Genomic DNA, 15,267 nt, shown 5'->3' on the forward strand with positions numbered 1-15,267 from the left:
CCTAACAATCTACACTTACCTCCTTGTGACTGCTGTGCTGCCCTCAAGCGCCCATACAACTCTGGGTAGGCTACCACCAATATGCGGGCCATTAGAGGGTTCAATGTCTGAAGGGCACCCCTTCCATGTTGGGAGGCCATCCCCAGCTGGGCCTCTGCGGTCTTCCAGGCCCAGAGCCTCAGTTCCTCCCACCGCTTCCTGCAGTAGGTGCTTCACTGGCTATGGACCACTCAGGGTCCGCACTTCCTTGGGGATGGCTCTCGACAACCCTTTCTACTGGTGGGCGCTGACCTGCATAGGAAACATTCTGAAAATGGGGACATGATGGTAATGATACCAATACAGCTGCAACCTTTGGCGACACACAACATACACGGACCATGCACACTGCAAATATACCACACGCATCATGTGCAGGTGCAAAACCCCAAATCAGTCATCACATGTCAATGTGCACACAGATTCATCGTCAAACACCACCCAAAATGTGGGTCAAAGGACGTTGTACTGACCTGTTGCCCTAGAGCCCCATACAACCGCCCATACAGGGGTAGGTCCCCTTTCCCCAGTTTCTCAAGCTCCTAGGTTGTGACGGCTGGGGCCCTATCACCTGCAGTGCGTGCCATCGTTGCTCCAAGAATCAGGACACAGCAGCACATGAAGTGGAGGTCTTCCTTGCCCAAATGCCAGGAGTCAAGTGAGCTTGGCCATACAAAATAGTGGTCATGACAGTCAGCGCCGGCGGTGATCATCATTGGTCCCAGTTTCCCCATAAACGTCAACGTTATCCACTGGGGAGTTTGCACAGCGGTTCTGACCGCCTTCCGCCATGACAGGTGCCAGCGGTGGAATGAGGTCACTTCCATTTGTCCAATGCATGCAGGACAGGCGGATGCCATTTTAGTATGTTACTTGACTGTCCTGGGTTCACACTGCGTCATTACCTGCACATTGTCACAAATTGATTAATTTAGGTTACATTTTGTGGATAATCACATATCTAGTGAGTGTCAGTGACATCATCACACTTGTCATTACATATGTCTGTATTGACACACTGTATGGTGGAACACATGGAAGGGGTATGTTTACATGTCCTGTACACGTCCCTTGTCACAGGGATTTTGTGTCATTGTCTGGTTAGGAATGGAGATTGGAGTAATGTGTCTCTTCACAACATAACAGCCAATTTACATGGCCAATACTTCGTGATTGTTGTATGTCATACTTGGTGCACACAATTATGGGAGGTCCTTAGATTGTTGTTTGTCTCCCTACCTAGATACCGCCAAAATGGAGTCATGATGAACGCACCAGTTTACCGGCCACTAGTAGATCTTGAAACCATGGAAGAGCGCCACATCATCCTGACTTATCGACTGAAACAGAGGGTTCGTCAGGGTCCTGGTCTCCCAGTTGGAGCCAGACCACCTGCCTGCTTTGAGAAATCCCCATCCCGTCCCTCCAACAGTCCAGGTGTTGGCAGTCCTGCTTTTTCTGGCGAGTGGCTCTTTTCAGGTGACTGAGGGACTGGCTGGGATGTCACATCCCAAGTTCTTTAAGGTGTTACAGGGTGTGCTGGATTCCCTACTCAAGCATGTGAACCGGTACACTTTGTTCCCACAACGTGCTGAATTGCCCACTGTTAAAGCAGCGTTCTACAATATATCACAGGTCCCACATGTAATAGGGGCTGTTGATTGGACTTGCATCGCCTTGGTACCCCCCGAGGGCCAATGAATAAGTCTACAGAAACCGTAAGAGTACACATTCGCTCAATGTACAAGCGGTGTGTCTTGCAGACGAGTACATAACACATGTAAGTGCAAAATTCCCTGGATCGGTACATGATTCCTATGTCCTGAGGAACAGCAGTCTCCCTGCATTGATGTTACAGCTACAAGGAGAAAGGGCCTGGCTAATAGGTATGTGTACTGCTCTCCATTTCAGACGTTTGATACCCCTCCCTACACAGTCTGCACTCCGCGCAGCATTGTTACCTATTGTCATATCTCCTTTTCCACAGAGCTGACTCCGGATACCCAAACCTGCCCTAGGTCCTGACATGTGTTAGACATCCAACTACAGGAGGGTAGGACAGGGACAATAAGGCAAGTGATTGAGAGGACTTTTGGCCTCTTGAAAGCTAGAATTAGTTGCCTCCATGTGACGGGTGGTGCCCTACAATACCGACCTGGGAAAGTCTGCAGGATCTTTGTTGCATGCTGCATGCGCCATAATCTGTCCCTCAGAAGGCTTATCCCACTGTTGGAGGAGGGGGACATTGATGCTGGAGCAGTCTTTGGGGCCGGTGACTTTGATGCTGAGGAGGAGGCATATGAGGATGAGGCACATGACAACAGGACTGACCTGATTCGTCACTACTTTCAAAGATGAGCAGGTATGTGGGATTTCTTTGTCATCTGCACTTGGACTATATGTTGGTATAGCCAGCCTGTACCCAGATTTAGATTGCATCAAGGTGTGTGTGGGTTCTACTGCCTTCTATCTTGGTTTCCAAGCTTGAAAGGTAGCTGACTTACCATGAGCGGTAGTGGAAATGCATTGCTGCTAATGACATGTGTTAAATGCAGGTGCCATAACGGAACATCCTTATGGTTGCACCAAACGTTTTGAATCCTCAGTATGCCTGTTTGGGTAAAGGTACGGGGGACTTATCAGTCTTGTCCTGCTGTGTAGGCCTATCTTGCTGCATTGTCAGCTGCTGTGTGGCAACTACCTGTTCCTGACTGCTCAGGGAGGTGAACAGTAGAGGATGTTACCTTTGTGATATCTTTACTTTCCTACAAATGTGTGAGTGACAATGCAGGCCCTTTCATATGTGGTATTATAGCTGCTGGGGCAGTCATCCTTTGTTTGTTCTCAACTGCTGTTGATGTCTGACTATGGAGAACATGCCTTACAACATTGTAATTTTCCCTCTTCAGGTCACATGTCTGTTTGCAAGCTGCTCATTGATTTGCCTGCTGGCATCATTGACACTGGATGTTACTACAATATGGATGTACTTACACACCTGCTGGAGATTCATACTACATCTGTCACTTTGACATTATTGTAGTGCCGACATGTGTATATGATTGTTGCTTGTAAACAGAATTGCCACTTTGAACAATGAAGACACATGCACCATGACTGGACCAAATTGGTGTTTATTGTGTGTTTTACATCACAGTCCAGAGCAGTGGGGACGTGGCTTAGGTGAAAATCAGAGTGGGTGGTACAGCTGTTTGTTTCACAGGTCCTGTATCCATGAGCCTTGGGATGTTGGGAACTTGCCATTGGACAGTCAACAGGGTGTAACAGTGGCACACAAGGGTGACATTACAGGAGAGGGATCACTTCCTGGTGGGGGGATTGGTCTTTGCCTCAGGTCCTGCAGGATGTCTGCATGGCTAACTCCTTTTACGGGGGGTCCCTCAGCTGCAGGGGTAGGGGTGCTGGTGGCCTGTGGGTCCTTCTGCTGGGCCTCTATTCCAGTAGCAGGTGCTAACGTAGAAGGCAGTGGTGTTGCCTCACTACTGAATGGGGCCTGTTGTTGGGTGGAGGATGTCCACAGGATGCTGTTGATTTCCCTGAACTTCCCTAACATGGAGACCATGGTGGCATTGAGCACCTACCACTGCTGCACGGTTGTATGCCATCAATGACTGGATTGGCAGGGCAGTAATGGTATTGACAGTTACTAGACTACTGCTTGTGTTTCCATCAGTGGAATGCTGCAATGGTCCTATTTTGGGGAATAGTTTGTATTTGTCTTGCTACTGTCATTGCCGCGTACTGACGTGCATTCCAATTACTTGTTTGTGAAAGGGAGTGACATGGTTTAACGTGCAAGTGCAGAGATGTGAGGTTGATGTAGGAAGTGTTGCATTGTGGTAGTTGTAGTATTTGCTGCAGTGTGGGGTATCCATCCACTAGGTGGGCCTGTGGGGGAATGGTGTTAGTAGGGAGCTGTGGCTTGCAAGGGTGGGTATAGGGTCCATGGTGGGTTTGTGCACATTATGGTGGTGTGAGGGGGTGTGAGGGCGGTGGGGGTACATGCTGTGCACAGCGTCATGTTGGCCGGGGAGTGTAGTTGACTTACCAGTGTCCAGTCCACTAGGTATTCCCTTCAGCCCCTCTGGGTGTAGGATGGCCAGGACCTTCTCCTCCCACGATGATAATTCTGGGAGAGGTGGTGGGGGCCCACCACCAGTCCTCATGATGGCAATTTGGTGCCTGGAAGCCATGGCCCGTACCTTCCCCCGTAGGTCGTTCCACCTCTTCCTAATGTCCTCCCTTGTGAGGGGATGATTCCCCACAGTGTTCACCCTTTTGACAATCCTCTGCCATAAGTCTCTTTTTCAGGCTGTCGATGTCTGCTGGACGCTCCAAACAGTTGCGGCTCCACGCCGACGATTTCGTCAACCATGACCCTCAGCTCCTTGTAAGGGAATTGTGGGGTTTTTTGTGCCATGCTAGTTGTGTTGTGGGTGGTGGGGTGGGTGTTGTGCAGTGATGCTTGGTGTGCTGTTTGTTGGTGTGAGTTTGGGTGATGGGATGTGGGTGTGGTTTGTGGTATTGTGGGCAGTGGTGATGTACGTGTTGTGTTTCTCTTGATTTTTTTGTGTTGTGTGATGCATGTTTAGTGTGATGGTGCCTGTGACATCTATGTGCAGTGCCTTCTTTCAGTGTGCTCTTGCCTCGTTCTGTCAAACTTTTCTGGGTGCAAAGGGTGGGGGGGTGTTTTGTAATGCTGTGGTCAGGTGTGTGTATGTGTATCAGGTGTGGGCTTTTTGTATTGTCCAGTGAGGTGCAGTATTCTGGAGGAGGTTCTTTTTTCCTGAGACGGTTCGGACTGCCAATGGAATGGCACTGTGCTAAGACCTCGGTGCTGATCTTTGATTGGTGATTTGGCAGGAGGGATGTTCTCGGCGTGGCAGTGCTGGTGGTGCAGACGCCGCCTTCATGCCATCGTTTAGGCCGGCGGTGTGGTTTTTTTGGTAAATTTTTGGCAGTGTTGTGTTGGTGACCCGTAATACGGTGGTCTGCAGACTGCCATCACTGGCGGTTTTTCGGTAGACTCTGTCTGGAAAGGGATATAATGAACAGGTACAGAATAGACAGACCGAAGCAGTAAAACTTCAAGTGACAATTACTTTGTAAACCATGCTTCAATAAAGGATTATGTTTTAGTTCAGGCTGGAATTCCAATCTAACATGAGAAAAATCAAATACACAAGTACTTCCAAGACCTACCTTTGAACTGCAACACTATTCATTCTACAGATCTGAAAAATATGTATAGGTTTACTCCACCAGTTGCTGGACTTGGTCTTAAAATCACTACTTTTAAAAATATTTTTTTTTAGAAAACCATTGCATTAGAAATGCAGAACAAAAAAACTACACCTCAGTCTCACAAAGGATGAGGAAATGGTATCAAGAGATTATAATTAAACCATCCAATGAAGGGGATGGTGTAGAATTGATTATCAGAGGGAGGCTAGAAGAATATTAGAAGATGGGGCCAACCACTGTCAAGATCACCAGCAAGAAAGCCAAATTGTTATCACTAAATAACCATGCATACTAGCATTTGTTTCTGAAAATCCATAAAAGAACTTCCCCTCATTCAGGATGCCCAATTGTTTGCTAATTGTTTTTTAACAGAGCATGTGATTTCACAACCATCATATACAAAATACTGATCAACAGTACCAAACTTTGTGGATAAGTTACAGTTAAATCATTCAACACAGTTGTTGGTTGTGTGGACATTGAGCCATTGTACACAATTTATTGCAGATTACTACATGGGTAGCAGCTGAGAGAGTCATTAAAGGGGACAATTGGTTCTGTGACACTTCACCAGCCTTCATTCTACAATGCATAGAACTAATGTTTATTAAGAACTACTTCAAATTAGAAAATTATCTATACCTCTGGCTCTCAGGAGTATCAATTGAAGCAATTTTTGCACCAAGTAAGGCCTGTATTTGTGCACACCATTTTGAAGCAAATAGTATTTATTATGGCTATATACTTTTCTCTTTTGACCATGAATAATGAAAGTGTATTGATAATGTGCTCTGTATATGGGAAGGAGCAGAGAATGAACAGATGGAATGGGTAAATCATCAAGATCCCACTTCCATTTCACTTGGTTGGTCAGCAGATCTGAAGTCGCTTTTCTGGACCTGATCATCATGGCGGAAAGGGAGGAGAGTGTAATGACTGTCTATCATACAGCAAAGGATAAGAATTCACTCTTAGATTATAAGTCTTTCCTCACCAGCATTTTTAGAGGCAGCCTTTCTTTTTACATATTGTTGAAACTGCAACATTGCTATGACTTTAGAGTTAAAAAAAAAAACTGTACTCATACCGCTATGGAACCCCTCCTGGCTTTTCCCTGTGAGGTGCCCACTCCTGGGCACCCCCAGGGTGAAGCCAGGCATCCAAGCGCTGTTGGGGCCGTTGTGTAGATTAAGCAAGCTATTGCCCAGAGTTGCAGACTGGGACTCATTAATTAGATTAGGCACCGAGGCAGGAGTTATCTGGTCCAAGGGAATTGAGCCCAAGACCTGCCAAAGAGGGACTTGAACCCTGGTCTTGAGCCAGATCTCTGCTTCAGGGTCTGCCACTCTAACCATTGTGCCACACTTCTCCACAAGAGTTCAAGCATCTAGTCTACAAGAAGGTCTTGCTCATAATGTTTCTCAGAAGGCTATACTCCATGGATTGCAAACTAGCATTGAACACTCCCATGGAAACTCGAGTGGAACAACATTATAAACCTACAGCTGAATTTATCATTTTTGTGCCACTGTTGGATCCTTTCTCTGCTCAAATCAGGAACAGTGCCAGACAACACTAGTACAAACTCTAATCATGAGAAGAAACAATACCAAAACCAGGGTTTGCGTTTAAACACACTAGTCACCTTAGGGATAAACTGTTACATACACACCCCAAACCTGTGAGACCAACAAGCAGTAACCTTAGTAACATCTTCCACTAACAGTATATTACCATCCTGACAAAAAAGAGCACAGAGCCTAAATAACGCAGATACAGACCTTGATAAGTACAGTATTTTACTTACTTCAATGCATAATCAGTGATATACAGGATTAGCTGTTAGCATACAGAAAGCTTATGTGTAAGAAAGTATGGTACTGATGATAAGTAACTGATTTTTTTTCTACTCAAGTATTTTCTTGAGTGAGACTATTTTGTCTGTCAGCAGGTTATTAACTGGAATACATGGCTTCCAGGTTTATGCTTCATTTCAGTCCCATCTGGTGATACTTTATACACAATAAGATCATAGCTTGCGAACAGGATACCATCAATGAAAATATGATATGACTGGAATATATGTTCAGTATACTAATTGAGTTCGAAAAATAAAATATAAAGTGAATAATAATTGCCCATCTCTTGCTTTCGTTTTCTTTTCTGACAGGGTGAAGAAGGCGATCAGAACGCGGCAATGGCCATTGCGAGCCCTGAGCGATTTGTGCTTAAACCTCAGCGGGAAGGAGGAGGTATATTGCCATTACTTTCTCCCTCGAGTGTGTCTCAGGGCATGTAGTTCATTAGCCTAAATGTTGCATAAAGAATTCTTAGCCTCCCGCACATGTGGGTTGGAGATAACATCTGAACAGGTTAATGCAGGCAAGTGTATTAAGGTAGTAATTTAATGCAGGACAAAAGTAGTTGAAAGTCTGTGCTCAGAGAGCAGCTGCTAGGAGAGCTGCCTTTAAGAGTGTTCCCAGTATCCAGGCTAAACTTTCATTAGTATCTTGACACCATGCAATGAAGCATCAACCAGATGTAGTCTAATGGGGCGGAGCTGCACTCTACACGCTCATGCTATTTTATATTGTCCCAAAATGTATGGGCCTGACCTTTGGCTATCCATCATGCTACCACCCAATGGTTAGAAGGTTCATTGGTAAGGCTGCTAGGCAATGCCATTCCTGTGCTGCCAAGTTGGCTATGCCAAGGCAGTGAGGATGGTGACCTCCAACAACACAATCCTCGAGCTCTCGCTTTAGGGCACCCATTACCACTAATCTTGCATGTTTTAGGCTGAGATGGTTTCTGCACTGAACATGGACACTATCTTGAGGATTCACAACAGGTGCCTAGTAGCTCTTTGCTGCAGTAGAGCTGCAGCCAGGTCCACATGATTCATTTAACCCTTTCCAGAACCTGCTTCCTGGGGCTTTGTTCCACTGGTCTCCAGGAAGATGTGGATTCATGTTTGCTTCCTGGTTTCGACTGGGGATATGACTGTCCCAGACTTCTCCAGTGGTCTGGGTGGTCGCAGGTGACAGAACATCTGTAAATCCTACATCTGATATCTTATATCCCATATTTTGGTAGCCCCTGTTAACTGTGAATGGTGAGGTTTGAGAATAGCCCCTTGTCTTGGGAGCTGTGAGGGGCAGTTGACTGGTGGCTTGTGCTGCAGCATTGGCGAGGCAAGGGGCTGGTGCCTTGAGGAAAGTAACAGAGGCTCACAGGGACTAGCAGATGAACAGTTCAGCCATCACCTGTGGCATAGCTGGCAGCCCCTGCTCTACTCTTAAATGTCTGTTCTGCTATCCACGTCAAATTTTCCCAGGTACATTTTTTTTTTGTTTCACTTCCAACCTGTAGCTGAGTGGGTCAGAAGAAAGAAATTATGGAGCGGTGTGTCTTGTTCTTCTGAAGTTAATCACTGTTGCACCAATCCTGGTTTTACCCACTCTTCCATTTGGAGATATCTGCCCGCACAAGTACTTCATGTCCTTTTTATTGCTACTTTTGTAGTGTTCATTAGTAGGATTACTGCACATTTTTGATAACTTCAGAAACTAAGACCCTGTTGCCCTTGTCATGAGAGAAGTGAGTCGACTACAGTGCCATGACAATTTCATTTATCTGTATTTCATTATTGAGTCCAGGAGGCAACAAGAGCATTTGTTGAAACAGCAAGATCTAAGGGATGGATCATATGATGCTATACCCTGACAGACTCAAAATCAGTCAAAAAGTAGCATGCCACATCTTCTGTGATCTACCAAAACTGTTGACTTATGTAATTTTACAGGCGGTAACAGGAGAATTGACCAGAGAATTGACCAGTGAGATATTCTCTAAACCGAAATGACAATGACAAACGGCGTCTCTTTGCCATGTTGTTGTCTTGTTATGTGTTACTCTAATAGTGGGGTGTTATGTATCATTTTTCCTATGCAGTAGGAGAGAACATTGATTTATTTTCCAACAAGCTTGTTGAATCTCTTATGCTAGAGGTGTGATGCTTTACATGTTCTTGGCCCTCCAGTGCTGTCAGCATTGGCTGACTCTTTATTTCTTGTGTCACTTGTGTTGCCAGTAGTTTGCGCTATTGGGCTTTTGCAGTGGGTTGTTGGAGACGATTGTCTGCTGCCCATATTTTGGCATTTGAATTCCACATTGATGCTATGAGGTGGCACTCTCAATATTGTATTACTTCAATTCAACAGTATCTGTAATTCTTCTAATGATCTTCTTAGAAGCACAGGAGTCAAAGACTTGGGATCAGATATAACTTGACTGCTTGCATCCTGCAAGACAAGTGGGATTGGTTGCAAGTATACGACCAGGCCATGTTTGTACCTCATGTACATGATTTCTGTTCTGTAATAGGGTGTGGTTTTTTTGTGGGATACAACTCTGAAAGTTGGGAATTTCAGTGTTTCTGTAAGAGGATGAAAGACACAAGGTTTCTGTTTGTACCTCATGTACACGATTTATGTTCTGTAATGGTGGTGTGGTTTTTAGTGGGATACAACTCTGAAAGTTGGGAATTTCAGTGTTTTTGTAAGAGTATGAAAGACACAAGGTTTGTTTGTTGCTTGATTTAGGTTGTTTGGTCATGCCTTACTGCTGGGTAGGATTCTGCATCCCCAGACTGGAGGGCTTGTATCTGTAGCTTCTTGATGGACTATCTGTTGATTTGCTCCTGCAGCTCAGTTAATTTGCAGGCTATGTGAACAGTGTGACATTCAATCAATCAGAGATCATACCCCTGGTTGATCTATCCTGGATGATACAGAATAATTACACATGTTGTGAAACTTCCAGCATCCATCAGGAAATCGTTCCAGCTACATTCCCCTTTTGATTTCTTTCACAGACATGTTCTTCATGTTGAAGCTAACACTGTCATCAGGGAGAACTCCACTAGAAATTCCACTCTCTTTACCCTATCCTACATTATAAGGGTAAAGCTTATCACCATGCAGTCCTACTGAAGTTAGCGTCCACAGAGCACTCTTGAGACTTTTCCAGTACCTCCTGTCTTGTTGATATGCTGCAGGGGCTCGTCAGTGGAACAGTTTAGTCCTTACCTTCCTACAGTATGACTCCACTGGGTGCTCATATCTTGTGATAAACCTTCCAGCCCTTAAACAAGGTCATGTTGGCATTGGGACCTAGAATGTTTTCCCCAGTGGCAGAGTAGGATTTGGAGCCTGGATGGGTTAAAAGCTCTTTTAATGGAACCAAGGTCAGTAATCGCTTTTGAACTATCAACACAATAAAGTGTTATGAAAGATAGCCTTTCACAGTGGCAGCAGATGAAGCCTAACAGTTTGTGGGGCTTAAATCCTCAGTACAAAGTTCAGGGAGGTGTTTGGGGTCCACCCTTCTCTTGAGAACATTTTGTAAAGATGAGATCAATAGTACATTTCAGAGCATAATTTCTACTTATGTTGGATAAAAAGCCATAGGTTCTGAAATGGCAACCATGCAATAGTCCAGTACATTTTTGTGTTACTTAGACAATCCTGACTATCAGCTGGAGTACTAGGGATTAAGACAAGACCACTTGAACCATTGTGACACAACTGTGCATGTTTCTGCAAAATCTCACCAAGAATTATTAACAAAATGTGCTATTAGAGGCAGTTAAATGTGGTATGCAATTCCATATGGGCTACATTTAAAAAACAAGCATTTTCAATGCAACGGGTCTCGCACTAGCTTGAGTTAGAGCTATTAGCGTTGTACAGAAAAAAAAAACGCAGCGCGATTGCACAATGTAAAATGCAGCACGACCGCGCTGTGTGGAAAATAAACAGATAAAGTAATCCGGACACCATGCTGAAAACATCAAGCCTTGTATGTTTTTTGTAGTTTACCGGTGCTGTGTAGGTGGGCTAAACACCGGAAAAGGCATGACGTATGCATGCTTCTCACAAATAATAGCAAGCGGATTTTAAAAGGCAATCCAACAGACTAATGTAAGTGACTGATGTGACATGGGCGTGGTTTGAAGACAAAGACATTACAGAATGGGACGGAGCGCTTTCCACTCGCCCATAATGATATTGTATATCCCTTAGTATGTATCCCTAGTCAACATTTTCAGGGCCCGGCTCTCGATGACATCATTTATTGACATACCATAGAGGATACAAATACTGTCTTCTCTGAGGTAAATGCAGGTTCTACTAATAGCAACCCAATAACAGGGAGTCTACATAAGGGGCATCTGCATGAGTACTTTCACTGGGGTCCATAAGGCACTTCTTACATAATTAAGCTCCTGGAAGCAGAGCTGAAACAACTGGAATGCACTTTTGGTGGCACTGCCTCCTATGATACCAACCTCTTACACAAGCACAGTCAGCATCTGGAGATTCACACTAGAGTCGGGTCATATGATTATAAGGAATACGTTGCTTTACAGCATTAAGAGAGCAAAAAATCCAGGTGACTTAGTCAAACTAACTCATGCTGAGATCCCCTCCACCACGTTCATCACAGCTATCAGACATCCTCAAAGGTACATGGTAAACTTGCAAGCATATATTAACTCCTGATTTGTCAAATTGTACAAGTGACTTTATGCCTCCGTTCCCACATAAGGTAAGGAGAGCACCAAGACACCTCCATACAACAAGCAGTCCTCCCCAGATTTGACAGAGAGGCTTCTGTTAACTTAGATGCTCCCCTCACACTCCCTGAAATTTCAATGGCAATAGCCCAACTGGCATCTGGCAAGTTATGGGGCAGAGATAGTCTGCCCATAAAGTTCTATGTGGCCTATTGGGCTGCTATCGTGCCTCAGTTACTGCAGCTGTAAATAGTTGCGCTGGTGAACTCCCTCTCCCCACTAAAGAAGTTCTTATCACAATGCTTCCAAAAACTATGTAAGGACCCAAAAGACGTCCCCCTACCATCCTTTGTCCATACTGGATCAACATGATAAAATATTGGGTAAAATTCTCACCAACAAATTGAAACCACCTTTACTACATTTATTACACATTGATCAAAATGGTTTGGCCCCCCGCCGAAATATGTGTACTAATTTCTGTATTCTTTTCCATGGCTTGAACTCAATGCCTGCATATGAAAAACATGCAACAACAACAAGGCGATGAATGGAAGGCTTGAATTAATCTTAGCCACTAGCAAACGCTCTGGGCCACATTCTAGTCCTTCATTTTTCGTTCACCATGCCACTCTAGACAAAGGTCTGCCTTATGCAAATCAGCACCAGCCCTGCTCCTCATTGAAACAATTTGTACTTAACTGCATGGCAGGCCCCCTCCAGGAGGGACCACGAGCAACACATTACCAGTTCTTTTCATAAAAATTATGCCACAGTGATATGCCTTTGACTCACTTGCTTGGAGCTTTCCTTTTGGTGTCCCACATTGTGTTTTAATGGGGCAATCATTCATCAACTGTCGAATAACTCCCCTACTGCACATATCACGATGGGCGGGGGGCTGATATCTCACCAAAACAAGATAGAGTGTGGGGCTAGATAAGGCTGCTTTTTGTCCCTTTCGTTGTTCTCCCTAGCAATGGAGCCCTTCACTAACTATATGCAGCAGATGGGGAATTAAATTGACTTGAACCTAAATGTGCACACCTATACCGTCTCCATCTACACAGATGGTATCTTTGTAATCATTTGTAATGTGCTTGCAGGCCTTCAGGTGGCACTTGGCACTCTCAAGGCCTTTGCCAAGGTATATCTCTTGATGTTGAACAAAACCAAATCATATATATTCCCACTAACTGATTTGGGAGGCTGCCAAGCTGAATGGGTTGGAGACTGTTGGCTTGAAATTTTATTTACATACAATAAGGTACCTTCGGGTGAACATATACAAGCATAAAACCTAAGTGATCTTGGGTAATTTCGGCAGGGTGCTGCCTACAACCCAAGCCTCAGTGATCTTCAGGAAGAGGCTACCTCTCTCTCCCCTGCGTTGGATCACAACCTGCAAAATTATACTGTTGCCCAGTCTGTTATATTATTTCACCACCACCCCAATGATACGTAAGAGCTGCTTCATTCATGACCTTGACACACGATGGGGGACCTGACTTGGGGAACTTGTAGACACAGGATTGCTCTGTCCATACTACATCTGCTGATTGAGGACAGTGGCCTAAGTGCCCCAGATTATGAAACTTATTACATAGCTGCGCATCTGCAGTGGACAATGCCTTGGTTGCCACTCCCCCTAAGTCCTGAGGTACATTATCTTGCCTTCTCTGTCAGGAATGTCTCGGTAGCTGATCTCTTTCTGGGTGCTAAGTATATTTTGAAATGTTGCTACTGAATGTATGCCGCCAACGAGGGATAATACACTTGTGTACTCTAGGTGAAGCAAGTGTTATAAACCAAACAATATACTTTACCTAATGAAGAGTTAATCATTAAAGAGGAGGGAAGGGAAAGGAGATGGTCAGAGCCCTTCCAGGTGGGATAATCGTTGCCTCTGTGTCCGTAATAGAATTGAAACTTTTCTTCACGTTAGTTAGTTTCATACCATGTCAGGGCTGAAGGCTCAGATTATGCTTGTACAAAGCTTACTCACTACCATTGATTCCATGTGTGTAACAGGCTTAAAATATATTTTTTTAAGTGGAGTTGTCAGACCTCTCTGCTGCTCTCAGAATGTCTGTCAGTGTTCCTTCTTCCCCCCCCCCCCCATCCCACCATAAAGGGTTTGGAGGCAATGGCCCCTTGCGTGGAAGCGACCCACGAAGATGGATGTATCAGTGCCTGCTTCAGTCATCACCCACCAGACCCATCTGGCTATCGTGGGGGACGAGACAGCGTGGAAGTTTTTTTTCCAATGCAATCAATAACTGATTGGCCCTGGCCGGTCTGACATCTGCGGTGAGAGCTTCACTTGCTCTCATACAACACACAATTTTGAGTGGCTTGGGAAGGCAGGATAATGCAGCTTTATAATATTGGTCTTGGTGTTGTATGCCACCATAAAGTTAACCCCGCCTGAAGTAAAAATTCTGGCAGATACATCCGGGGCTCGCACATCAGATACCTGTTTACATGAAACCAAACTTTAAAGCATGGCAAGCTTACCTGTAAGTTCCATATGGGAAAGATATGTATTGTCCTGCCAGGATTTCAACAGACCAAATTGACATCACTAAGGTGGGAGTGCCTGCATTGAGGAGGATTGGACAATCTAATGCACCGCAAAAACTTGCATACCAACGAGAGGTACCATGCTATCGTTGATGGCCAGCGGAATTTGCAGAACAAATTGAATTGATCATCTGATAGGCCAGGCCTTCGGAAGATAGCTCCAACAGGAAATTTTAAGATGTGGACTCTATCTGCACCCATAGGATTGAAAGCCTGTTCCATACACCGACAGGACCATCTGTGCCAAGCCGCGCCATACTGATTAGAGGTGTAATCTGCCCATGCTCTCCAGAAGAGGCTGTCAGCTTGCCTCAAAAGGCCTGGGATCCCTCAACATCCCCAGAAAGCATCCATGCCCTGAGCTTGAGAGATCCGTTTAAGATGAAGAAATGCTAACTGTCCATAGGGTCCTGTAGCCTGTTTTAATTCTGGTGAAGTAGGACTGGAAATCCGTAGAATGTTCCAGAAGAACTGGAAACCACACTTGCATGCTGCCATCTTACCTGAGCCCTCAGTCTGGTGATCATCGACTAGGATGGAAAGGCCCCAATCCTGCAGAAACAAGTCCGTAGCTAGAGCCAGAGGATCTGGTCTCCAGCTGAACAACTGTGGAAGTTGATGAGCGAGATGGGACATGACTGGGTCCCCTTGACCAAACCCATCATACCATGATCGATTAAAAGAGAACTGGGTAGAGCTTCCAGGCACTGAAATCAGTAAGGTGCCTTGAGTGCCAGTCTGCGATGCGGTTGAGCTTCCCCTGTAGATACTCTGCTGTGGCAGAGATCCTGTTGTCAAGG

At 45.1% G+C, this 15,267-nt stretch overlaps 1 protein-coding gene across 3 annotated transcripts in view; it reads left to right on the top strand.

Annotated features, from left to right (window-relative positions):
- The window catches only part of GSS (glutathione synthetase), a 1,684,034-nt gene that overhangs the window by 1,361,959 nt on the left and 306,808 nt on the right, over nucleotides 1–15,267 (top strand). For all 3 annotated transcript variants that reach the window (XM_069243914.1, XM_069243916.1, XM_069243915.1), the window contains one exon: nucleotides 7,475–7,556. In XM_069243914.1, coding sequence (XP_069100015.1) covers nucleotides 7,475–7,556 — 82 coding nt within the window. The remainder of the gene's footprint in view (nucleotides 1–7,474; nucleotides 7,557–15,267) is intronic.

This window comes from Pleurodeles waltl, chromosome 7, assembly GCF_031143425.1.
Source record: "Pleurodeles waltl isolate 20211129_DDA chromosome 7, aPleWal1.hap1.20221129, whole genome shotgun sequence".
Taxonomy (NCBI): domain Eukaryota; kingdom Metazoa; phylum Chordata; class Amphibia; order Caudata; family Salamandridae; genus Pleurodeles; species Pleurodeles waltl.